This window comes from Stegostoma tigrinum, chromosome 6 (assembly GCF_030684315.1).
Source record: "Stegostoma tigrinum isolate sSteTig4 chromosome 6, sSteTig4.hap1, whole genome shotgun sequence".
In the NCBI taxonomy this organism is placed as follows: Eukaryota; Metazoa; Chordata; class Chondrichthyes; order Orectolobiformes; family Stegostomatidae; genus Stegostoma; species Stegostoma tigrinum.
Window position 1 is genome coordinate 14,045,074 of NC_081359.1, and position 27,670 is coordinate 14,072,743.

At 38.4% G+C, this 27,670-nt stretch overlaps 1 protein-coding gene across 2 annotated transcripts in view; it reads left to right on the forward strand.

Annotated features, from left to right (window-relative positions):
- The window catches only part of ankrd10a (ankyrin repeat domain 10a), a 54,700-nt gene extending 27,280 nt beyond the window's left edge, over positions 1-27,420 (forward strand). For both annotated transcript variants that reach the window (XM_048533501.2, XM_048533502.2), the window contains exons 4-5: positions 10,407-10,651; positions 25,814-27,420. In XM_048533501.2, coding sequence (XP_048389458.1) covers positions 10,407-10,651; positions 25,814-26,316 — 748 coding nt within the window. In that variant the 3' untranslated portion in view covers positions 26,317-27,420. The remainder of the gene's footprint in view (positions 1-10,406; positions 10,652-25,813) is intronic.
- Positions 27,421-27,670: the final 250 nt, after the last annotated feature.

Sequence of the window (27,670 nt, forward strand, 5' to 3'; positions counted from 1 at the left end):
TGTTTTAATGTAAGTGATACACAGTCTTTCAAGAAAAAAAAGTGGTTTACTTATTGTGCTTAATTGCCGCATGATTGTAACCAGGAACAATTTGATTGTTGAAAGCGATATGAAACTTGCAGCTTATTCAGATATAACTGCTTTACTTTAAAGAAAACTGCAATAACAGTATTAACATTGAATTTAATAACGCATTTAAAAAAAATTCCCCTCTCAATTCTTTTAACACCACCTATTTTTCTTTTCATTCTCTGTACACAAGAATCCTTATGTGCCACTGTAAAACAAAAGAACCCCTATTAGTTTATCATTTTTACAAATGAATATTAAAAGATCACCTTGGTTGTTGAGTAATAGAATCATTCAGCGTGGAAACAGACCCTTTGATCCAACTGGTCTCGGCCAACCATTTTTCCCAAACTGAACTAGTCCCACCTGCCTGCATTTGACCTATATCCCTCCAAACCTTTTCTATTCCTGTGCTTATCCAAATGTCTCTTAAATGTTACAACTGTACCTGCATCCCCCACTTGCTCTGGCACTTCATTCCATACACAAATCACTCGGTATTTAACAAAAAAAGCTTCCCCCTAATGTCGTCTTCAAATCTTTCTCCTCTCACCTTAAATATATACCCCCTAGTTTTGAACATCTCACCCCTGGGAAAAGACCTTTGCTGTTCACCTTATCTCTGCCCTTTAAGATTTTATAAGCCCCATAAAGTGGATCAGATTTGTAATTTGTTTTTTTATTTTTCTTGGCTTCGGATCCACATTTCCCTTGTCATACATCTATAAAACCACTAATCCACTCAGGGCTGTTTGCTATGTAGCCCAGTCAACAATAAATTCTCAGTAATTTTTGGAAAGTCATTTTCTGAAATTGCAACATGTTTAAAAACCAATATAATTCAATCTTTTCTGAAATGCCATGATTTGCTTCTCATTTGCCATTTTCAGAAGCAGCCCAGTTTGTTAGGTTTTCGGATTGCCAAGCTTGGTAACTTGATCGTGTGACTCAGTAACTGATAATAACTTCACTCAAACCATTCTTTCAGATTTGACCACAAAATGAGCTGTCTATTGTTTCTGAATGCTAACCTGTTCTGCATTGCACACACAGGTAACAAAATAGTGACTGGCATCATTTTGTGCACCTTTTTGTTTGGTAGATGCTCCTATTTGTAGGCTGACTCATTTCCCAGTCTCAAAGCAAGAAATTACTTTCCATGATTTTTGCCTTTCTGTTAATGTAATCACAAACTCGAGAGGGTTGGAACTATGCCTCTGCGTGGACATGTGATGCAAGAATCCGCCGAGACCAAGATTTCACAGGAAAGCAACTGCAGTGATGATACATAACAACTGCATTGAGCTGCACTGGAAGTGCACAGATCATTTATAAGCCACTGTGGCATCATGAGCTTAAATATATTATTGGAGCCCCATAGGTTACGTTATAGTATTTTGACACCACAACCCTTGTTGTATTCTTATTTGTAATACTGTCACAAGGATACCATTACCATGTAGCAGTTAGTTGTGAGATGTTTACTGTACTATGTTGACTAGAGCTGTGGAATACTTCTCCAAATGATCCTGCATTTCGTCCTCCCATTCTTCGGACGTATGTTAATATCTGGCCAGTCTGCCAGTTCAGGTAGGTAGGAAGATTGCAATACCTTCAAAGAAGAAGACATTTTTAATTAGAATCTCAACCAATTCTCGTTCTTCAAATGTCAACGCCAAAAATTAATTAACTGGTATTCAATATTTATAGTGTCTGTGCACTAATTGGTTGTCGCCAGTGGGTGACTGTAAAAAGGAAATAATTCACCTATATGAAGTGTTTAGAATATCTTGAAGCACATACCTTGCATTGTATAACTACAGTTCTTGCTTTTGTTTCTTTTTTCCAATTTTGGGTTAGGTGAGTGGGATTTGGTCTTTTTTTTTTGGTTTTCCAGCATTATTGATTGGCTGAAGTAGATGATGCTTGGGAATTACCTTTACTCTGTCCCAATGATTAATGCAGCCATAAAGATCTTTCAACATTATTCCTGTCGTAAATACGGAGTGCTTGCCTGAATGCTACTGTTCTTATCATTTTGGCCCATGTTTTACCTTATGTGAGCAATACTCTTAATAACTTCTGTGATGGAACATAGATGCCATTTTGCCCTTCAAATGTACTGAGTCATCAATTGAACCATGCCTCGTCTCTACCTTGACTTCATTTCTTGCCCTATCCCTTGATACCTATCCCCAGTATGACATGATCAGTCTTGGTCTTGAGAGGTCCAATTGTCCAAATATCTGTCTACCATGGAGCTAAATGAACTTCAGATGTTCGCTTAGGAGCTGATGATTTTGTTTGGAAAGAATTTGTTACATCTGCTAAGTTTAATAAAGTGTATTTTTTTTCTTCTGGAAACTATGCAGAAGAAAAAGCAAGTGCAATGATAGAATGGAGATGGAGTTTCCATGTTAGTAGATGGGCAGAATGGCTTCCATTTGAACGTATTGCTGAATAATGAATTTTTGGTGGTTGGCATTATCGGGGGCCTTATTTTACAACTTAATGGTAAAAATTGTATAGCATCAGCTACTGAAAAAAAAACAACTGTGTAACATCAGAAGGAATTCTAAATGCTTTGAATGGAGCCAGAGCCAATCTTGAGTTTCAAAGGCCAAATGATTGTTAGAGAGAGAAAATTTTCTCAGAAATGAATTCTGGTTTCACCATACTTTGGAAATTATTAATGAGTCAGAAAGTGTGTGATGTGCCTTAATTTCGTTTTTTGAGGAAGAATAAGAGGACCATATTTGGAGCTTGTAAGAAATAGTAAAAAGGAGAGTGAATAATTTTAAGACATGAGAGAAATAAGATTTTCAGTGATCATTGAAAGAATCGAGCAAGATGAAAGCCTGCTGATTGGAGACTCTGATAATTCAGAACATGTGGTCTGAAGAAGGTTGAATGTACATTCAAAGTTTTAACTAAGACATCAGTGTAAGGAAGGAACAGCCATAGAAAAGGTAGCACCTTAATGGAAGGAAAATTGAGAAATTAATTTCGGCACAGAAAACTTAGTCTGAGGAAAGATAATTGATATGAAATCATTTGGGCAAGATTTGCAATGGTATTTAATTCAAAGCTTCCGGATACGTTTAAGTTGATGATTCACCAAGAATTTTGCAATGTTACCACTAAAGGGTTGGGCATGTGTAACAAAATATCGATGATTACGGTTTACCTTGGTAGTGAAAATTGATTTAATAATTTAAATCTTTCATTGCATTGGAAAGTAAAAAACCAGGAAAAGTACTTAAGGGTTAATAGGGATAGGACGGATTCAAGAAATTTTGCTTCGCCACAAAGCAGTAGATTGATGGGAAGAGATGGTGAAGACGGCAAAGGACAAGGAAATTTGTTTTAAGCATACTTTGGTGGCTACCCCTAGAGCCTGGGGTTCTTCAGAATCAAATTCAACAGACTGGCCGTCATGATGGCAGAAAAGGACAAAAAATCGGCTGCATTCTGAGATCGTCAAACCTGGATTTGAAACAAAAATTAGCCCCAAGGTTATATGCACAAGAGATGCATAATTGCTAACTTTTTATGTAGCCAACGATTTGTTGTACGATGAAAAAAATATCCATCTCAACTGAGGAGCATATACTTAAATTATTTTCAGAATTTGCTCCATTTATTAGAATGAATTGAAACTAGGTACAAAAACTTGGGGCATTTTGAGTTCACATTGCTTAATTGGCTCATTTAAAGCCTTTTGTGAATTTGTTCCGCCGTTTATTTATATTAGATGCCTTGAGCTGAGGTTGTGGACATAATGAACAGAACTGAATTTCTATTTATTCCGATATTTAAATTGATTGCCAGCAAAAATACAGGCACTTGTCATGGTTGAAGATTGTGCATTTTGGTCTGGAAAACTCCAATTTGACATCAACAGAAAACAAAAATTACAAAGCACATTTTGTATTATAATACGTGCAAATGAAGATCAACATAAATTCCAACTTCAGATGATCTTTTTTGTCCCTTCTCTATGAAGTCTTGAGTATTTTAAATAAATCTTGATCAAACATAAATGAGTTTCATTTCTTTCACTGGTTTTCTTTTGAAAATGAGAATATTTAAAAACATTTTTAAATCATGATTTGGTGTTGTCTATTTTTTAAAAACTAAACGTAAAAGTTATTCCATCTCAAATGCCCGTGCTTTTGAGTGTAGCATTTATATCTTCAGTCTGCCCTTCCCGTTACCATGCCCATTCAGTGAACTAGCAACTGCTACCATAAACATTCACATTATCAATTAGTGCCTTCAGAAGTTAAATTTGAACCTGAATGTTGTAAACTTATTGTAATTTAACCTGATGTTAACATGCCTCTAGTTAACAGCTGACCAGCAAAATTGGTGGCTAGACAGTTAGGGAATCACTGGATGTCTTTGTTGAGCATGTGTGGAATAGAGCTTCAGTTCTAAAAAAGCCAAGCCATGCAAGTTTAAGACAAAGTAAACAGTGTGTTCATAGGAGGGTCCCCATACGCTAGTGGTCCACACAGATGCTGTTTCTCTGTTAATTATTGACAATTGCTGCTGGCTTTTGTTCCCACAGCATTGCTCTTTGTTTTGAAAGTGTTTGACATTGCACCGGTGTACCTCCATCCAATTCAGGTTATCCTTGAATTTTTTTTTGGCACCAGACAGTTGTTCTTACTGCAAATGGGTGGTGGACACCACACCTACGCAGTCTGACACATGTCCAGACAAATGGAATTATTCCCATTTCCCCATGATGCTTGGTAATGTTAGTACGCTATGTATCACTTGGATTTTCTTTCTTGCTATGGGACTGTCATTTTCAAGGGATGGTACTATATGCTGAATCTTAGCTTCCTTGTATGTTGATGAAGGATCTCTCATTTTAAGTCATGTAAAAATGTGGAAACCTACCAAGTAATTGGATTTTTAAATAGCATTTACTGTTATGATTTTGAATTCAATGTAACATTGACCTTTTACAATCTATGTGCAACTTTGTCAGTTTTAAGCTGGTCAACCTAGCAGGCCAGATACTAATCAGCATGAGTGTGGATGTTGTACAGTAACTAGTAATCAGACGTTCACTAATGGCATGTTGCTTTTAATTGGATTCTGTCTTTGATCTGTTGGAACTGCATTTAGGATGTCCAGAATCTCTCTGGTGTTCTAATTCAAGACCTCATTCTATTTTGACATTGCTGTGAGAAAGAAACCCAAGACCCTTGTACATCAAGCTTTGCACATCTTGTGATAAGTGCACCAGTGAACAGTAAGTGTTCATCACGTGCTATTAGCTGACTTTTTTCAGTGAACTTCTTGCGGACAACTAGACTTACCAGCTTCCAGCCTGCAACAGTTAGCACTAATATTGTATTTGGTTTTCTTGCATATTTTAGCCCGAGAGTTTTTGCCAATTGGTACCTTAGAAAGTTGGCCTAAAGTTGATTACATGTCAACTCCCCCACAGTTGAGAGAAGAAAGAATGTTAACAACCTTTTTGCTCCTTTCAACCCCAAATGGGAATGTGTTTGAATGGCTTATTTCTGTGGCATAAATATTTGTTTCTGAATATTTTTAATTAGCCTTTTCTCGTGTGACTGGGTTAAGTGGGACTTGAACCTGGCCCAAAGCTCCTCTTTATGTTACTGTCATGAACGGTCTCCTATCAGGTGGATCACTTTTAAGAGATAACTACTATCTCTTCGTAGTTGGGACTTAATTTGTTCTTTGCAATGTTGCAGGTGTGTTATTCATTTTGAATTTCTCTTTTTTTTAAATGTAAAGTAGTTTCAGCAAGTGCAGAAGAGCATTGAATGCCATCGACATTTCACATTGTATCTCTCTTGCAGTTAGGACCGCAACTTGGCAGAACACAGTTTTCAGGGCATGACAATGTTTTTGTGATCTGGCCAACTTCTCAGCCTTTGCCTTTCTACCTGAATGTGAACCTTATTTCAGCTCACTCTCTTCTGTTGATATGCATTTCACTCAAGACTACTGACTGAGCAAAATAATTATTTCACCATCAGGTTGGGTTTTTTAATTCTAGCTGTTCAGTCATTGAGTCCAATCTGTGTTCTAGCATTCTTTTATTTTGTAACATTAGCCGTGAGATTACATTTTCAAGAAACTGGAATTTGAAGTGGAGGGGGTGGGTGGTGCTGTTGAATATTTTGTGTTGTTTCATTAGGTGAACTCAACAATTAGTGTCCTGGGCCACCCTCCAGCCTTCACTTGGTTTGAGCCTTGGTGGCTGGTGAGCGAGTGTGCTTCTGTGATGTTTGCACTTGATTTGCTTTGTCTTTTGCCCATTGAGTGAAGTACCATCTGAACCAATGAATGGTTTACTACTGCCCAGTGAAACTGCAGTCATTTATCTGCTTCGTCCAACTGGTTCTTCATCTGTTTGTCCAAGCCACTAATTCTTGTTTGAAGTGTTAGGTCTCTCTTTGACCTCTTTGTTGTTACTTTGTGGAGATTCCCTGCGTCAGTCCATTGGTGCTTCAACTGTAATCCTGAGTTCATTTCTATATTAGCTTTGGAAATGCCTCTATTTTATCCAATGACACATATATTTACAGCAGACCCTGCTGGGATAGATTATTAATTTTAAAGAGGTATGTAAATAACACACAATGACTCCAAGCAACACCATAAGTGACTCTGATAAATTAATTTTGCCAGTTACACATTGAATTAACAAGTTTGAAGCAACACTGATTTGTGACTGCTCAAGAAGACGAGACAATCACACAGGTTGGTTTGGGCTCTGAATGCTTTTGGTGTTGACCATGTACTGAAATGGAGGCCAGTTCTTTGACCCTTTAAACGTGGTCTTGCCAAAGTAGTATTGCTGTGGATTCTATCAACATCAGTTCTTGCATTAAAACACCTGTGTGCTGGACAAGGATGTCAGATATATCAGGATGATGCTCTAAACATTTAAAAAAACTTGCATTGTACACATCCTTTCCACAGATCTTACTTCAGATAGACTTAGTTCTTGCTGTTGTCAGCTTTAATCACTAAATTGCTGTGTCAGTATTTAGTTTCCTGAACTGCCAAGTGTCTATACAAGAGATAATAGGAAGCTTTGGTCACCCACAATTCCATGAATAGTTTTAAAATGTTTTCTTTAGTTTCTTCACATTGTCTCCACCCTGCCCTCACCTCAAAAACTGGGAGATTAAGCATACTGTAGTTACAAATCAAAACAAGTCTTCATCACTTGAATATTGTCGGAGGAAATCACTTTCCTAATATGAGAACTTATTTAGATTCTTTTGTTGTTAGTTTGTGTCTCTAAAATGCTGTGACCATGAACAAGGTGCTCAGCCAGCTAACTTCAGTCAACTGCGGGATTTGTTCCACTTATTGTGTAAATCATTTGCCTCTTTGATGACCAATTTAATCTTTTTAGTAATTGTGTAGTTTGGAACAGACTTAATAAAAATATTTTGCAACTACAAATTGCATGATTTATTTTTCAGAATAAGTATCCTGAAAAATCTGGCTTTTGTTTCCACAGATTCTTGATTTGTTGACATACAGGGCAATAGATGAATCAATGGATGCTCAAACTTAAATGAAGCTTAACAATGAGCGAACTTAGCAGCAGTGATGTTCTAGGATTCTGAAAGTAAACTTAGCTCGTAAAGATGGGCTTTACGGATTTGAAAACTACTCATACAATATGTCCTAATTCCAATTTATTACCAGCCAAGCTAACTGTCTAAGTTACATTTGAGATTTAACCATTCTCATTTTAGAAGACCTAGTTGTTTATAGCTATAATCATCACAGGACTTAAGCACAGTAATTGGTGTTGAGTAGAACTTAGTCACAGCTTTGGATTCATACGGTATAATTTTATTGCGAGTGCAGATAGAACTTAAGAAGTTAACTACACGATGAAAGGTGTGAATGTGCTTATTGTTAGAGCAAGTTAAAGTAGGGACAGCCTGGGTGATGGGACTGGATACATTGGTGTTAAATTTAGCTCTGTCAATGGAAGGTAAGTTTGTGGACTATCAGGCTTAGAGCGGGCAAATGGCCCAGAAGAGTTTGTGAATTGGGATTATGTGTGGAGTTCCTAGGCTGAAACAAACAACAGCTTTTAAGTTTTTGGCAGTGTTCATGTGGAGTTGTGGTAATTGCATGACTATTTTGTAAATGTACAAAAACCATGCACAGTTGAGAAATAAAGCAGGATGTTATTAACATGGGTGTGGGATATGTGCGTCTGTTTATAAATGATTACCAAAAAGGCAGAAATATATGAAAAATAATGATTGGGAGTATGTTTGGGTTCAAGCTGAGCATGGAAGTGTAGCCTTTGAAAGCAGGACCATGGCTAGCTGCTGACTGACATTTGGAATGAGGATATGAGATGTCATGTCACAAAGATAGCCAAAAGACTTGAAGGACAAATTGACCAATTGTGCCCAGAGTCAAGACATTGGCAACGCTACAGTAATGTGGAATGTCATAATGACTGACAGAGTAGGATAGAACCGATCAGGACTCAAACTTTGGTCTGGTTACTCGTGTAATGAATGTGAGGGAAAAGGAAGCTCGAAACTGAGCCTGGTGGTGGGGTGGGTGAGGGGTATGGGGGTGTAGATGGTGGTGATGTTTGATAAGTGGAGGCTATTATCAGTGCTTTGGTGATATTGGCTGAGGAAAAAAGTTGAGGATCTGAGAAGTTTGTAGATTATATAGAATAAAAGAATTTGATGAGCTGAAAAATGCTTTTAAGTGAGGGGTAGCAAGTGATTCATATTTTGGGGCGGAGGTTTGTGAGGCACTAGGAAGAGGTAGTGCTTTGAGGAAGTTGTTGCACATGGCTTGATTTAGATAAGGTTGGAGGCAACTGTGGAGGAATTTAGAGACATGGGAATGCATTTTTGTCCTAGGTTAGAGAGGAGTTGGATGCACAACTATTAGAGGTGAGGGTAGAACTGAAGAGAGAATTATGAGGGAAGGTGGGAGTTTTTGAGAATGATGTTAGGTGTGGGTGAAGTTAGAGGGGGGATGTCAAGTGAGAGTACAGTTGAATGATAGCTGTAATGAGAAATGAACTTGTTGAGGTGATAGCTTTTGGGAAGAATTCATGGAAATCTGGTTTAATTTATGAATAAAATGACTCAATATTCGTGTTTTCCACTGCAAGATTTTTGATACCAGCTTTATGCCAGTTCTAATGTGTCATTCTGCAATGTAGGTGTATAAACACACTTTCACATCCTTAAAGGGTCTGGTGGGATGGGTGCTCAGAGGTTCTTTCCTCCTGGCTGGAGAGCCCAGCATTGAATCATTGCGTCTGAACATGGAGTTAGTCATTTTGAACTGAAATGAGAAGTGTCTTTATTTAGTCTATTATGAATCTTCGGAATTCTGTAGCCAAGAGGGATGTGAATGGTCTGTGGATGTGATGTTCAACATACACTTCTCTGTAGGGAATCAAGGGGTATGGAAAAAGGCAGGATAGTGGAGTTGAGGTAGAATATCAGCCATGATTTTATTGAATGGTCGAGCAGGATTCTTGGCTCAATAGCTGACTCTTCTATACTGATTAAGGCCCTAGTTAATATTCAAGAACATTCGATGTGCAAGTTCTTTGACATTCAGTTTGAACTTAACTCTGCTATCTGGTAAATGGGGCATATGGAAGAGGCACTTCCCTCATTCACAAGTTCAAATGCAGTTAAAACCAGTTGATTTTTGACAAATCATTCACAAACCCAAACAGGAATATTTGGTAGTCCAGATAATGTTTCTTTAAAAAAAGCTACAGACAGAAGAAAAGCAATGAGTCAAAAACCAAACAGTTTAGAGTAGTAATTCAGTTTTTAAAAATGTCATGTTTAATTCTCATGTTTGCCTACTTCAACCTGAGGAATGATTAAGTATCACTAGTGTGAGCCATCATTTTTGCAGTATGATTCCAGGGAGATTAATTTAAAATCAATTACAAGTATGTTTTACAAGTGAGAGAATAAAAAACGTGCTGCAGATTTGTTTGGAGCTCTGTTCAAATAAAAGACAACTCTGTTCATGGTTTGCTTTTTCTGATAAAATTGCTTCAAGTAGCCAGGTGTGACTTAGGATCAAATGAAGTTAATTTCAGTAGTTAGCAAAATCAAATGTGTAAATGCTGCAATAATACTTTTATACTGTTATTAGCAGATTCCTTTAATTTATTTATTATAATGCAATTTTTCATATCGCCTTCTACAATGTGCCCTAACTAATCTTTCCCACATGTCTGGACCTATCCTATGTGTGAGATATTGTGATATGGCAGAGTGTAATTGTTTCTATGTTCCTTTGTGCAGTTTAAGGAATGCAAATGGTTTGACAGCAGCTGAGCTTGCCTTGGCTCAGGGCTTCCAGGAATGTTCCCAATTCCTATGCAGCGTGCAGAACCATCAGCTAAATGGTTTCTATACCAATGGCATCGCCAGTGGTCTTTACCGGGATAACCTGATCACAGACGGCCTAAACGGCTACACAGGAACCAACCGGAAGAGAAGCCATGAGGAATCTGAACGCTGTGGAATCAAGAAGCCTAGAACTGATGGTGAGCACTTTCTGATATTATGCATTTTATTCCAGGATATAAGGATTCTAACATCATTTCATGAACATTGTAATAATGTGAGTAACAAATATTGTCCAACGTGTGGTATTTTAAAACTTCTTAAGACTCACACAGCATAGCAGGAGACCATTCAACCCATATTGCCTGTGCTAGCTCTTTGAAAGAGCGATCTAAATTTGTTTCACTCACCCACTCTTTCTCTGTGACAAAAGTTCCTGTGCAGGTATTTAAACAACTTGTTTTATAAGTTATGGTTGAATTGGCTTCCAAAATCTTTCAGGCGTTCTGGATCATAGCAACCTACTGATTCCATCAATTCTACATTGGATAGATTGGGCTATCAACTGAAATTAAAGGAAAACTTCAATCAAGGCTCAAATCAATTGACAATTTAATTGTTAATATTAAAGTTAACTGTAAAGTGAGTCCTTTCCCTTCATGCTTTGGTTGAATACAGGCCTATCTTAGGACTGATTTCGCATTTATCTCATTTTCTAGATTTTGTTTTTTTCATGCTCCTTTATACTCTTTGGGAAACTTTTCTAGCCCTCCTTCAGTGCTCTACCCTGTCTCTCCATGACTCCATCCCTGTCTGTACTGGCTTCATCTGTCCCTCTTCCACAATCTGTAAGACGATAAGAACTATGAGCAGAAGTAGACCATTCAACTCATTAAGTCTGCTCCAGTATTCAAGCAGATCTTAATGATATAATGAACCTGAGCATCACTTCCCTGCTTTTTCCCAATGCCAGTTAATTCCCTCATTTCTTGAAAATCTATCTTGACCTTAAGTATTCTTGACAGCACAGCCCCTACAGATTTCAGATTCACAACCCTCTGAGAAATTAAATTTCTCCTCATCTCTACATGGGACATGTTACTTTCAGATTATACCCTCAGTTATGTTCTCTCTCAGGGGAAAATATCTTGTCTGCAATAAAAATCTTGTGTTTCAGTAAGGTAGCTTCTTATTTTTCTAAACTCCAGCGAGTACAAGTTCAACCTATCTTCATAAGAAAATCCCTCCATGCCTGAGATCACTCTAGTGAGCCTTCTGTGCACCCTACAGTGCCAGTATGTTTGTTTTTCCTTGGGTAAAGAGACCAAAGCTGTTCATAGTGTTCCAGGTATGACCTGAGTAACAGGAGGCCGGAAGAACATAGCAGGCCAGGCAGCAGCTAGAAGAAAGGAACAGTCAACGTTTCAGGTATAACCCTTTTTCAGGATTGGGTAATACCTGAAACGTTGACTATTCCTTTCCTCCATATGCTGCCCGGCCTGTTGTGTTCTTCAGCCTCCTGTTTGTCTACTTTGGATTCCAGCACTTGCAGGTTTTTTTTGTCTCTAATGATCGGAGTAACACCTTATATGGTTTTATAACAGTTCCTTACTTTCAAAGGAAAAGGAGTATAAAAATAAGTCCAACATTCATTTGCCTTCCCTATAATCTACTGAATTTGGATGTTAGCTTTTTGTGACTCATGCACAAAACCTCTAAATCCCTCTGTGCAGCAGCTTTCTGTAATGTTTCTCTCTTTAAATAACATGCAGCTTCTCTATTCTTCCTGCTACAGTGCATAACTTCCCATTTATATTGCATTAGCTAATCGATCCATTTCCCATCTCCTTCTGCCATGCTGTCGTATTAGCTTTTCATAGATTTAGAATCAGTCACCATTTCTGACCACGCATTCCACATTCTACAGTATGAAGATGTTCCTTCCAACCAGTGCTTATTTTATAGCCTTCTGTCTGTGACGTATCTACACTGGAAATTTCCCAACTGCTAATCTGTTACATTCCATTTATTACTGGAATACATCAAACTCCCCAACCTGATCACATTCAGGAGAACACAGCCCTGTGTTGTTCCAGCCATTCGTCCTCGGTGCATCCTGTCCAGAACGATTTGACCCTTCATCTACTGAAGAGCTCCAACTGCATAAGATGTGTTAGTTGCTTTCATAGTCAGCAGCAACTCTGACTTTGTTTTCTCTCAATGATTTTTAAATGTATTTTTTTAAATCCAGTTCAAAGCTTTATTTCATCTACCCACCTAGCCTGTTTGCTCATCTGCACTGCTTAATTTACGGCATGCATCATCCCTCACCCTCAGTCTGCCAGCCAGCCCTCCTGTCTCGCATCATTCCCTTACTTTACCCTCTGTCTACTATTAGCTACTTTGGGTTTTGCATAAAGTCGTATCTTAATACTAGCAAACATCTCTCCAAACAAACTCCTAATTTCAAACTAACGCTTCTTCCTTTTCCGGCCCCCTCGCAAAATCATGCTAATAATGATCATACTGCTGATGCTTTGCTCCTGTGCTCAATGTGTGCCATCAGCCCATTGATTAGGGCTCCAGTTACCTAAGCAATGGGCTGGCAGCAGTCCTAGTTAAGACCTCGTCACTGGGTTTGGAGTGGAGTGTGTTTCCACGGCCCTGACTGCTGGCGCTCCTGTTAGTGCGGTACTTGGCAATGAAGTGAACAGGTTCTCATCTGAGATCACCAGAAACAAGTTTTATTTTGATTTTTAAACTATGAGCCAGGTAACCATGCTTCTCAGCCAGTAAGTGTCAGTGGCTCCTTTAAACCATAAATGGACATGTATCCATTTTTCCTTCTCCTTCTGATACTTTGTTTTCTCACCATGCTTCTGTAAATCAATTGGGGATTGTGATGCAAAAAGACTTGGTTAATTTTGTAGCAAGAAATCCCATGGGCAGTCCTATCCTTTGTATATGTGAGGGAGTCAGGTCTTTCTTTGCTGTGGAGATTACTGACAGAATATTTTTAATGAGGCTAAAGTTGGGAGTGGGGGAGGGGAGCTTGCAGCTCTGCTCATTAGAAATAGAAGCTGTCAAACAGGAACTGACAGAGTAGCCTCAAGCTAGAGATAGAGATAGAATGTTCCTAAAGATACGGAAGGAAAATGCTTTTAAGAAACTGGCTAGTTCTATGAAGTTTAGAGTAAACCATGTTCTGTTTTAAAACACAATGAGTGGCAGTCCTCTGCTTTTGCAGAATTGTTGTAAATTGTCAGGTGTTTTGTGCTGTAAGCTCGCAGTATGTAGATCTGAACCAATTGCAGGTCACACGTTCATTCTGACTAGATTGAAGTCCTGGTGAAGAGGTGATTAGTGTCTGTCTTTACTGATTGATCACTGCTAATATATGGACAGTGGCAGTTTAGAGAATTGGAATGAGAGCCTTTGGCGTATCCAAGTGTGCAGTGAATACTCATTTGTTTTTGTTCCTCTTCCTTCCCTTCCTGGCGGTGATTCCCTGACCAAGTCAGACACTGCCCATGTTGGCACATACCCTTGCTTCCAGACAAATAGTAATCCTTTACCAGATGCCCTCAGATTATGGTAAGACACTAGGAGGTTCATCTCTTGTCAATTCCACACGTGGAATATTGCTGCCCAGTGCCCCATTTTGTTCCAACTCTGGTATGTTATAAAGCTCCTGCTTGGGATGATAAACTAGAGTCCCCACCATCTGTCTTAATTATAGACATTTACAAGTATATTGTACCAAATCGTTTGTAATTACCACAGGAAACAATTTGAAGATGCTACTTACAACAACATGCTTAAAAAAAATTACTAATCTGGGCAGTAGATCTAATGCTGCTCAGTGCTATTGTGGTGATCTAGTACTACATGTTTGGAGGCAAAATATGAAAGCTTTATCCTGATGATGTTTACAATCATAACTTTCTCCAAAATGAATATCTGTTAATGGCTAAGTGATTTAATCTGCCCTTTTAAATGCTTTTGAATTGATTGACTCAGAATATTTTGAAAAGGCCTCCTTACTCCATTATGTTTTTTCGCCTGCCATACAACAGACAAGTAAATATTGATATGATCACAATATGGCTTTTAATTTATGGGAACTGTCACCACCGAATGCTTTCTTTAAGGCATTTAGAACATTTTGACCATGATTGTAATTCAGTTTCATGGTTATCTTTTCAGTAGATTTTGTTTTCCATCTTTGAATTTAATCGGATGTTTTAACACTGGAATAGGTTAAAGATAAACCCTTGGAGTGCTTGCAAGATGTTTTAAGTATGTAATTCAGCAAAAGCTTGCTGAAGCGTTAGTTTAATTTTAACACCACAAAACACTTTGGAAGTGAATGAAATTCCGAGGACCTTTGATTGTCAGGAAAGACATCCCATTAGAATTACAGGTTCGTAAGGCAGCCCTTTTAACATTAAGTGCATGTCTATTTTGTATGTATCTCTGGTTACAGCTATCATCACATTTCAGCAGAATTCTCCACTGGACCTAAAGTAAATCCTTATATACAGGCTGATGTCGTATACTTAAACATGCAAATGTGCATGTGTGCTTACGGCAGATTCCCTCCTTCTCACAGCTCTGGGCTTTGGTGACTTCAGGACGGCAGCCGATGGCATCGCCATGGACAACTCTGAAAGCATTTACACAGAGATCAAGCCTTCGGCTATTTCCAGTGAGGCTGAAGGATTCCCAAATGAGTGCGGCAACAATCAGATCAAATTGAACCACGCAGCTCAGGAACCTATGTCTATTAGAGGCCAGGATTTTGAAGTATTCACGGTCTCTCCCATGCAGACACCATGTCGCTGTATAACTAAATATGCCTATGACTTTTGACATTTTCAATCTTCATGTTACAAATTCCTTACCTTTTTAAATGGGATTCATAAACTAGGCAAATACTCTCTAATGATTCTTACCCACCTCTGCTCAAACTAGGAAACAAGTGGTTTTTGAGAAAAAGAAATTAAAACCGGAGAAACATTCTCTGAATGGGTGCCGCCTTGGCACCTCCTTGCCTGTCTAATATACATGCAGCCACACTCTTACACTGTTTTGAATTGTTTTACTCTGGACAGTAGCGACTGCACTTCATTGATAATCAATCATCTGTGAAGTACTTTGAAGTATCTTGAGGGTGTTATAAGGTGCTCTAAGTATAAGTTCTTCCTGCATGGCTTATGTGTGCACAGTATCTTGGTGGAAGTCTATTATATCATATTTATTGCCATATAATACACTGTTTATGTTCCAGAAATTTGTATTTCAAAAAAATGTTAAACTAAGGCCCCATCAGGTGCGCAGGACGTCCAATGACGATACTTCAACAAAACTTGGGAATTCTTCCTGATGCCCCAGCCAATATTTCTCACTCAATCAATATCGTCAAAACAGATTATTTGGTCATGATCACATTTATTGTTTGCAAGACCTTGATTTGCTTAAACTAATTACTGTCTGTCTTAAATTACAACAATAATTACACATCAAAATAACTTCATTGGCTGGAGAGTGTTTTGGAATGGCATGAGGCCATAAAAGATGCTATAGAAATGCAATTTTTTAAGATTTTACTTCTGTGCTTTTGGATGATGCATTATCCAAATGCATTTAGTTGCCTCAAATGTTATTTTTAATAAATACTTTTGATACATTAACTTTTGTTTCAGCCTTTGTTGGTTTTGTTCCCTTCGCTTGCCAAGGCACTGGTTCTTGCTCTGCGAAAATGTAACTCTAGGACCCAAGCCCGGGCAGTGCCAGCAACCTACTTATCCATGGTGGCATCATGGTGAAACTGCATTTTGTTTTTTTTCTTCAACGTCCATGAACTTGCAGTTACAGCACTGAGCACTGTATAGTCAATGGCAGGGACCATGCCCGTTTGTTTGCTCCCCTACTAATCTAAGGCACTGAGGCCAATTATAATGTCTTTGCCATCACTCTGACAAAATGTAGGAATTTCTATAGTGTTTAGAATCTTGACGGGTTCCCACATAGCCTGTTAGATTCCAGTTCTCCCTAAATATACCCTTAGAGAAGCACCTTTTACTTTGAATATTTAATTATTTCGGGTGCAAATATTGGTTCAGAAACTTATGAATGTTCAAGTTTTAAGTATTTGTAAGTATACAGTTACTGTTGAGTGATTTGAGAGTTTTTCCCCTGTTAATGTCATTTAGTGTGTCTGTGTAGTTTTAATGTGCAGAATATCATAGTTTAATTGCCATCCAGGTTTCTATGCTGTATTCAGCCACATGCTAAGACTGTAAGAGAGAATCTGCTAAGACTGTAAGAGAGAATCTGCAGGACATCTGTTCAGTTTGAATTGGTTTCCTGTGGTGATTTGGTGTTTCAGTTTCATCACTAAATTTATCACCACTGTTGAGCTACATATTCTGTGACTAAAACCACGCCTGCCCAGTCTTGCTTAGAGACTCAGCAATTCAACTAGCTTGATCGTTGATGTGGCAAAACACTGATCGTCTTTCACAGCATGTTCCTATCATTTGTCTTTAATTTTAACTATTAGAGCATTATTGAATTCATAGATGTGTTCTTGAAGCTTTTTAAAAAGGAGCTTTGGAAACAGCTGGTTTTTATTTTCTAATCAGAGTTGCAGGGTTTCTGCCCCAAACAAGTGAATTTTGCAAAATTCACATGAGGAAAGGGAAAACATCTTGGACCTTAAAAGTAAATAATAGATGGCTGCACTTGTCCGTGCATAGCATCTTAGAGTACACAGTTTATAGTGTTGAATGATCAGTTAACGTAGGTGAAGTATTACTTTGTGAGATTTAGTTTAAACATTCAATTCTGTATAATAATGAAGGATGGTGGTGTGGTAAGTCTGCTTTGACTTAAGGGCCTTTGATTTTAATTGTGGGAAAGTAGAGATGGCGAATCTACCTTGGACAAACTGACTAAGCTACACATTATACTTCTCTTAAATCTATTTTGCTTGGAGCCCAGGGCTGTGGGGACATGAAATGGACAGAAAGTTGTTTGGTGAAGGAATGAAAATGGGTAGGTACCAGGGAATGTGTGGCGAAGTGCCAGCAATTTTAAAGATTAATCATTTGGATTTCTATGTTGTTAATACAGACTGAGATGTGAAATAAAGTATTGATTGTAGGAGAAACATAGATAATGACCAAATGAAATCTTACCACAGAATTGGGAATGTGAGGCATTTTAGAGCAAGTGACTGATCCTAAATCAATTGCAACTTTCAAAAAATGCCAGAAATATAGTGAAATATATGAAAGAACATGGGGAGAAAACAGGAAAATGAAGTTATTTTGAGCAAGTTAGAGAAAAAAGGTTCAGAAACAGTGTAATATCTGTCCTGAGGATGGCATCACCTAAAAAACAGAATATCCAACCTGTGCTTTAACATTCACGTATAAAACAATTAAATTACAGTTTATTTCCCAAATGTCTTTTGTTGAGCTAGTTCACAAAGGGAGGAACATTTGAGCAAGAGGCAAAGTCTTAGCTGAATGGCATCCGTTGTGTTTAGACTGGCCTGCTAGATACAGTTGAGGCAGTTCCCACATTGCTCCGTGTGAAATTAGGCAAGGACAGTTCCCTTTAAATGCGGAATCGACACGAATCTAAAGACTCTAGTAGTAGTATGATGGTGGATGCATTTGACAGGAAATAAGGACAGTCTAGTCATCGTGTCTCTTTTCAGTCATCTATCTGTTAGTGGTGTCAGCAGATACTCCTCATCCTTCCTGCTTTAGTCAGCCTCCACTATCAGATTCAGTCCTTTGAATAGTAAACATATTATTGTCGTGCATAGATTTGCTGTGTTTGGATCAGCTGGATCAGGTTCCCTGTTTGTATTTAAGGGACTCCAAACTAAGGCTAATTTAGATTTTTTACCCAGTTTGCAGATATTTGCTTTTGGTAGTTGCTGCTGTTATTGTTTTTTTTTAACTTTGGCAAAGTATGCCTCATCAAACCAATGCTGTTTTTTTTCCAGTAATGCCCAAGAATGATCAAAATAAATTAACTCTCTTTCACATTCTCACGTCGCACTTTTTTTTTAAAAAAACGTTTGTTAATGGAATCTGAATGTCACTGGTTCGATGAGCATCTATAACCCTTTCTTAATTGAACTTGCAAAAGTGGTGTTGAACTGCTTTCTTGAGCCACCACAATTCTTTGGATGTAGGCATATCCACACTGCTGTTAAGAGGGGAGTTCCCAATATTTTGATCCAGCAATACTGAAAAAATGGTGTATATTTTCAAGTAAGGATGGCGTGTGGCCTGGAAGAACCTTGTGGGTGATGGTGTTACCATTTAGCTCTTCCTTTCTATGTGATAGAGGTCACAGTTTTGGGAGGTGCTGTTTGAAGGATCTTCTGTTTGTGTCACTATCAACTTTGGTTGAGACCAAATCACTTGATTTTAAGAACAACGATCATGGATCTTCATGATGCATGATTAATTGTTTTGTTACTTCACCAAGTAAGAAAACCAAAAATTGGTTTATTAATCCAAGTTAATATTGTCCTATCTGTTACATTTGGCCAAGTGTTAATTTGCATAAACTGTAAATACTGTATATAAAATTAGTGTTGGACGATTGGGTGAAAGCATCAACTCAGTAGCATAATTAATTGTCCTGAAGATTCTTGATTTTGTTCTTCTTAGATTTTGAAATGCTTGATCATTATTTAGATCAATCCAGGGTTGTTTTGCCCATGTGTTGGGATCAAGCTTTCAAGCTTTGCAGTAGGCTTTCAGGTTGTCTTTATTATCTAAGTTTGGTCAACTGGCTGTAGAAAACTGAAGTTACTACACGGGGATCCTCCTCTCAGTCCACATGACTGACCCAGTGATGCTTGGTGCTGAATAACAGACTCGTTGGGAAATAGACATGGTACCACATAACATTCTCAGCACTGCATAACAGACTCACTGCCAAGTAATAGGCTTGAAGCCAGAAAATAAGCTCACAACCGGGTAATGAGCTCAATGCAGGACTGCAGGCTCACTGCCAAATAACAGATTCTACGCCCTATCAGACCCGATACGAAGAAACAGGTTCGATGCCAGATAGCAGACGCACTAATTAACAGGCTCGGCACTGGTTAACAGTATCTCACGAGGGACCAGACTTAATGCTGGCTAGGAATCTTGATGCCAGATAGCTGATTTGTATCAGAAATCAGGATCAATGCCAGATCACAGACTGCCATTAAAAGCCAGGATCCGTGCTGGATAGCTGACTTGCATCAGAAACCAGGATTGATGCTGGAACCAGGATCAGTGCCAATAAAAGGCTCAAAACAAGCAAGCTTGTATCTTTTTATTCCCCATACCAGGCCAGTCTAACGACAAACCAATTTAAAGCAGCTTTGACTCAACATTCATATTTTGATACATGGACAATACGCGGCTAAAAATGTTCCAGTCTATTTCCATTCCAGTTGGTGAACTGAACTCTAATGGGATCTAGCAGTTAGTTTTCTCCTCTTCAAATATTGTTTATTGAACTTCATAAGTCTCAATACCTCTGTGTTTTAGAAGCCATGTGCACACGTTATAATTGATTTTTCAGTGCTGAAAGCTTTGTGAATGAGGAAAAATGTTCATTTCCTTATTTAACATGGCCATCTCCATTCTTTCCATTACATGTGCACTCTCTCTTACTTTGTTTTCTTACCTTCCACCTCTTGCTCTTTGAAACTAACTAGTCTCTGTGTTGATGTCTCTCAATCCTGGTAAAGGGATTAAAGTCTGGTCCAAAACAACAACATCCTTTTGATCTTATTTTACATATTGTGCTTAGCCAAGGGCTCTTAATCCCAGTGTCTCAGCTGAATATGAATGCTTCAGAATTCAGGCGTTGATTTTAAAGAATGAGCTAGATCCTAACAAGGAAAGACATTAGTCATCTGATTATTTTATATCATTGATTTTTCAAAATATAATTTACTCAGAGAAAGTTTTGGTAAATAGTTTTATTCAGATTTTTAGATATTCTTAGTCACAAGTGTAATTTGATATAAAAGATTTATATGCTGCAAATAGCTTTTAAGATTACTAATAATCTCTGCTAAAATAAAGGCTGCCAGTCATGGGATCAGTCACCATCTATATACGTGATAGCCTATAAACTCATGATCACCCCATACAAGACTAAACAGACATTAACATTAAAGGTGTAAGTAATGGTTGTGTCTGTGGTTAGTCTGTACTTTGATTATGTGTTGCTTAAGTTACTTGGAAAGGATTTGACGTAACTATCAATTTTGGTTACAGGTTCAAAATTAAATATTTAATTCATCTGCGTCTCTTCTAATATTTGTATTTGTGGGTTTTTTCGCACTCGTGCAACAATAAAGAAATCTTAATATCTAACATGTTAATTCCCATTATCTCTGATGTTAATTCTGCTAATTTTGGTTTTTTACTTTTTTTTTCCTCTCTTCCCTCCAATACTGCTCACTGCTCCCAGCCAGAGTGAAAGCTGGGGTTCTGATTCCTCACCTATGGTTGCTCTGTCATTAACCTGTTAGTTACAAGCCTGGGTGATAGAACCTATGGGGTTTTTGTGCTTTTTCCTGTCCACCTGGAATGGAGTAAAAGAACTGCAGTCACAATCTGAATTTATAATGTGGGAAGTTAAAGGAAGAAGCACAGTGTTCTCTCCCAATGTATTTTTCTATCATACTGCACACTCACTGAGAGGATTCTTTGACTCCTGTGCATTCACTTGTACAAAAATAGGGAGAAACCATATCTTTCAGAAGACAGCTCCATTTGATAATCTGTGCAGATTTATCTTCAAAGCCCTTTATCATCTCACTGCTCCCTGTCTTTTAAAAGCCTGTCTAATTCTGGCCTCTTGTGTAATTCTGATTTTAATCCATCCAATGCTGATAGTCTTGTTTTCAGGTTCCTTGATCCTTGGCTCTGACATTTCCTCCCTAAATTTCCCCACTCCTTTTTATTTTCAAATACTGCTTTTGTTCATCTGTCCTGATGGTTCTTCCTGTGACTTGAATGTGCTATATCACTTTTTTGTTGATAATTCATTTGTTAAGCACTTTGGGCCATTTATTTAAGAGAGCAAAATGTTGTTTCCAATAGGTAAGATTAAAATTTTCATTGGCTCAGGGAAAAACTCATGCAAACATAAACATACCAAACTTTTGCTGCTTATAGCCCAATCCCATATGTTCGTCATGTGTGGTGTTACAACCCTGCCCTACTACCCATGTTCAAGCTTTTGATATAAGGGTCTAGGCCCAAAACATCAGCTCTCCTGCTCCTATGATGCTTCTTGGCCTGCTGTGTTCATCTAGCTCTACACGTTGTTATCTAACATTCTTGACCTTCCGTTTTAATTTCTCCATTTCTTCACCTCAGTCTTCAATCCGCCCAACACCACACACTCCATTGCATTCTCAACTACCTCCTTTGCCTCTGGAAAGGCAACAGAACGTTTGACAATTGGGTACCAACTTAGAGTCATAAGCACAGAAAAAGACAGTTAGGCCTATCTTGTCCATGCTGACCAAGTTTCCCAAACTAAATTAGCCCCACTTGCCTGCATTTGGACCACATCCCTCTCAACCTTTCCTATTCACAAACTTATCCAAAGGTTTTAAATGTTGTAGCTGAACTTGCATCCACCACTTCCTCTGACAGTGCATTCCATTCACATACAACCCTCTGTATAGAAAAAGTTGCCCGTCAGGTCCCTTTTCAAATCTTTTTCCTCTGACCTTAAAAATATGTCCCCTGGTTTTGAATTCATCCACCCTAGGGAAAAAAACCTTTGTTATTCAGCTTATCTCTGCCCCTCATGACTTTATAAACCTCTACAAGATCACCCCTCAACTCCTATACTCCAGTGAAAACAGTCCCAGACTATTTGGCCTGTCCTTATAACTCAAACCCTCCAGTCCAACAACATCCTGCTATTTTTTTCTCTCTAGTTTAATTTTCCCATAGCACAGTGACCTGAACTGTACAAAATATCTGCTTTAAATGTCGTGTGGAAACTCACTGGATAACTATGCAACTCACATAGTTTGGGTGATGTTTCCTTTAGATACAATTGCAATTGACATTCTGGAACTATCACAGAGAAAGTTGCATTTTTTTTCCCTTTTATAACTTCTGGAATTCAGTCGCTAAATTCTTCTGCCTCTGTACCTCTCCCTACCACTTTTTGTTCAAAATTCCATCCCATCATTTCTTTTAACTGCATAATTCTACTTCCTTATTTTGCTGTGTAAGTAGGTTCGAACTTGTTTATTTTGCTCAGGATGCTAATTAAATGCAGGGTGTGGTCCACCTTTTTTAATGGTGATGCATCACAATTTTATTGAGTATCCAAAGGAACAAGATGGTATTAGTTGAGTTTCGCTTGTCTGAGTATTTGCTGAGAGGTCACCCAAAAGATTTTGCTGATCATTAGAGTTTTAACTTTCTTCCAGGTAAAGCTATCTGTGCTTAGCAAGTGGGAAAAGCTTGTATGTGGAATAAATAATGTGCGACAGGAGTTCATGATATTTTATAGTGGATGATGGTATTCACATCATGTTCCTGATCACTTATGCTGATAGGAAAACACTATTCAGCCAGACTTAGATTAAAGTTACTTCAAATCACACATTTCCAGGGAACCAAAATAAATTGCTAATAAGCAGTAATAATTGTTTTAAAGTATCCTCTGAGGGCAAATTAGGAGAGCTTTTAATAATTATTTTCAGTTCTTTTCAACCGTTTAACTGAATCTTGAGCTTTACAGTTTCAGGCAGTTCTATTTTGCCTACTGTGGTGTGGAAATATAGCTGAGACAAATGAACTGTGAAATGAGTCAAAATAGCAGCCAATTAGACCACTTTCGGCAGCTTATCACTCCCAGGCTATGCTTTGTAGTACCTAAATGCTTTTCCAAGACTGGTGATTGGTGAGTCATTATTTCCATCACGAGTGCAGATGGGAAAGGGCAATCTCCCCAGCTGCTGTCTTGTGAAACACAGCTTGTGACTATCCATTCAGCTCATGCTTGTTCTGCAGGCACTGGTATTCTATTTGTCCATCTGTTGATGGAATGGGAAAGCCAAGTAGCGTGCGTTCCATTTCAAAATCTAGTGAACTTAAAACAACAAGATTAGAGTTTAGAACTTGTATACCTAATTTCTGTGTCAGGATCTAGTAGCTAGAGCCTGTTAATAATAAGACCATAGACAATAAGACATTGGAGTGGAAGTAAGGCCATTCGGCCCATTGAGTCCACTCTGCCATTTAAGTCATGGCTGATGGGCATTTCAACTCCACTTCCCTGCACTCTCCCCATAAACCTTGATTTCCTTGTGAGATCAAGAATTTATTAATCTCTGCCTTGAAGACATTTAACGTCCCGACCTCCACTGCGCTCCATGGCAATGAATTCCACAGGCCCACCATTCTCTGGCTGAAGAGATGTTGGCATCAGGATGTTGGCACAAAGACAGAAGCTAGAAAAGGGATAATTTTGTTTTTATCGTCAAATTTAGGTGCCACTAAAAGGTTCATGTTGATTAGTATTTTTCTACCAGTTTTTTTCATCTGTCTTAAACGATGATTGATTGACTTTGTGATTTTTATTTTGCTGTCATTTTATCCCTTCAATTCTCCATAATTACTAAGTCTTAATGAGCCTATGCCTAAAAAGTGATCCAGCCTTTTATCCTTGCTGGAATCCTGCAGGCCACGGATTCTGACTTGTGTACATCTACTGCAACTGTTAATAACATGGTCTTTAGCCAATTTAGCCCATCACCCATCTCTCGAAGCCCGTGTTGCTCCCTCCTCTCGTCCCAGGTCTTCTCCCAAGTTCACCTCTGCCCATTCCCCTGTATTCTGTCCAAACGCCTCTCCCAAATACTCATTCTCAAACCTTAGTCCCTAATCCCTCCTCCCTATCTGCTTGTGTGTCCACTTCTGTGAAAGGAAAACCACTCAAAATCAGCATTTGAAGCAAAGTTGGTACAATGACCCCCACTGCCCTATCATTTCCCCCAACTCCAACCCCACCCCCACCACTAATGCCACCTCATAGAATCATAGAGCCGTATAGCATGGGAATGGACCCTTTGGTGCAACTTGCCCACCCTGACCAAACATTCTAAATTAATCGAGTTGCATTTGGCTCATATCCCTCCAAACCCTGGCTATTCATGTACCCATCCAGATGCCTTTTTAATGTTGTAATTATACCTACCTCCACCACTTCCTCTGGCAGTTCATTCCATACACATACCACCCTCTGAGTGGAAAAAGTTGCCCCTTAGGTCCCTTCTAAATCTTTTCCCCCTCTCATCTTAAACATATGCCTTCTAGTCTTGGACTCCTACCCTGGGCAAAAGACCTTGGCTATGCCATGCCCCTCATGATTTTATAAACCCCTCAGCCTCTGACACTCCAGGGAAAATAGCCTCTATTTTCAGTCTCTCCCGATAGCTCAAAGCTTCCAACCCTGGCAACATGCTAGTAATCTTTTCTGAACCCTTTCAAGTTTAACAACTTCCTTCCTATAGCAGGGAGTCCAGAATTGAATGCAGTATTTTTGCAAGGCTGCTGTATCAAGTGTCAATCAGGTACTTAACTGGGCAGCAATGTCTTAAGCCTGGAATTAAGGACACTGGAGCCTGAAAGTCCATCTGCCAAGAGCTGCCAGTCATTTAAAAATGAAGTCTGGTTATCCAGGTAGCACTGCTGAGAAGGCTTTGGAATGCTGCCACTTAGTGTCTTCAGTTGGTGTTGGGGTCATCCTTGGGCTTTTCCACCATGGATGTAATAAGGTCAGAGTGAGTAGGGGTTCCCCCACCACCTGTCTGATATTTTAAATTCAGTCTCACCACCAAACTGGCCTCAGGAGAACATTCAACTCCACCCCGTCTGTCCGTTAAACTTACTACATAAATGTAGATTATTACTTGGTGTGTTTGTAAATCCAAAAAGCATGGTTCCGATTGTCTAACTCTAGAGTGTGTTCTTCGCAATTTGCCACTTTCTTTAATGCAATTAAGGGCAGGTAATAAACCATGCCAGAATTTCTCTTATCCCATGAGCAAAAAAGAAATTGTCGACTTTTCAGGCTTACTATATGTCTAACAGTATGTATTCATATATCAAGTTCTTTGCTTCATTATGAAGCACACATGTTAATAGCAAGGGGCTTGACTCTTTCCTCCTATCACCACCTCCACACAACATCCCAACCCTAAGGACACAATTAGAGGAGGGGCTGGTTGTTTGAAATGACACCATGAAATTATTTCAATACTATGAAAGGTGTGTATCTCACCACAGATATGGATCACTGTAACTACATGGATAAAGTGTTGACCATGCAACCTGTCACAAATGGATCCTTCCATAGCTTGCGCTACTCTTCGGTTCAGGAGAACAGAATGAGTGATGCCTATATTGGAGGAGCTGCGGAATTGACTAGTGGGTTCGGTAGCATCGCCAACCAGATCCTTTGCAATAAAAGTGGCTTTCAGTCCAACGGAATCATGCAAAACACAGGGAGCACCCAGTCCAAGTCGGAAATGTGCGGCTCACTGCACCACAATGGAAGCCCAAGCAGCTGTGTGGCAATCAAACCAATGTTGCCATCTTGCCACGGAACCGGAAGCGGAAGCATGGAAGACTATGATCCGCTCCAATATGGCCACTATCACGGGTTTGGTGACACAGCTGAAAGCATTCCTGATAACAACAGCTTCATGGAACATTCTAGCTCTGTTAAAGTTGAACAGAGCTATAACAATGCAGTTTACAGTGCAGTCCACCTTTTCCATGGCTCGTAAAGTTGGGGTGCTGGTTCTTAGGTGGTGGGTTGTTGCTGGTATAACCTCACTGGCTTCTGTAGTTGGTCACTGATTTTTTTTTGTTTTATTTGCAGAAATAAGCAAAATGCTGGAATGTTTTTGTTGATACTTTTACATTTAAATTTAAAATGGTTTTGTCCTGGTAAATTGTACCTTTAATTTAGATTCAGATGTTAGAAGGAGCAGGAGAGGGCACTCAGCCCTTTGAACCTATTTGAGAAGAATTGTTCACCTGACCAAACAGTTAATATTTGTTGCTGGTGGCTTAAATTGATTCAATGAAAACACGGAAGCATTTATAAATATCACTTGTTAGAATGGGATCATTAATATCATTTGAACATTTTGGATGGATTCTGTCATGGCAAAGTACAGGCTCATGAGATACTTTAACTTCCTACAAAAACATAACAGCTTTTTTATGTCCGTGAGAAAAGGAAACTTGCCAACCTACTGATCTGCGTGCGCACGTGACTGAATTGTGCATGCAAATGTACAGCAGTTAAATATTTCACAGCAGCTTGGAAGACACAGTCTTATCTTCTGTTTTAGTCCAGACATTACCATTTTAAGTTCTTTGCCAGGTTACAGCTTTAAAAAAAAAGGTAGAATTGTTTCTGAAAACTTGTTGACGTATTGAGGTTCAATGGTTACGTGTTTTTATTGTGATGAAAAGTGGATTCATTTTTTTAAAATTGTAATTAATTTTTTTTGATATTCTGCATGACTTAGAACTTGAGTTAATTGCAATCATTTACATCAGTTATTTTCAGTCTGCAAGATTTTAAGCAGCTTTCCGCATAACCTTTGCTGTTTCGGTTAAATCAGCAAGAAAGTCAATATTTTGCTTTTTTTCAAAATGAAAACAATTTTGTGTTTCTATGCCATTATAAATTCCATAATTGTATGTTTGCCTGTAATAGGAAAGTGTATAATTCCATCAATTATATCCTTTAATGACATGCATTAAAAGGCATTATCCTTGTCATTATCACTGCTTTATTGCATGATTTATATTTTTCTTGATTTTTGTAAAACAATTGGTGAATTTCAAACTTAATAAAGATTTTTTGTTTTCTCAAAGTACTGTTTTAAAAAGTTGTCTTCCAAAGATGCATTTCAGTTTAGAGATATCATTGATTGTCGTAAATGACACATCTTGAACATACCTGTTTTTTCAGTTTTCATTGAAACAAGAAATATTGCACTACAGCTTGTTGGATTTGGATCTTTGAGGGATTTTCAGTACAAAAAAAAGTTCAGTCTAAAATTCTACTGTATGTATGCATCCTGACATAGTCAGAAATTTATTAAAAATAGCCAGCACATCTTG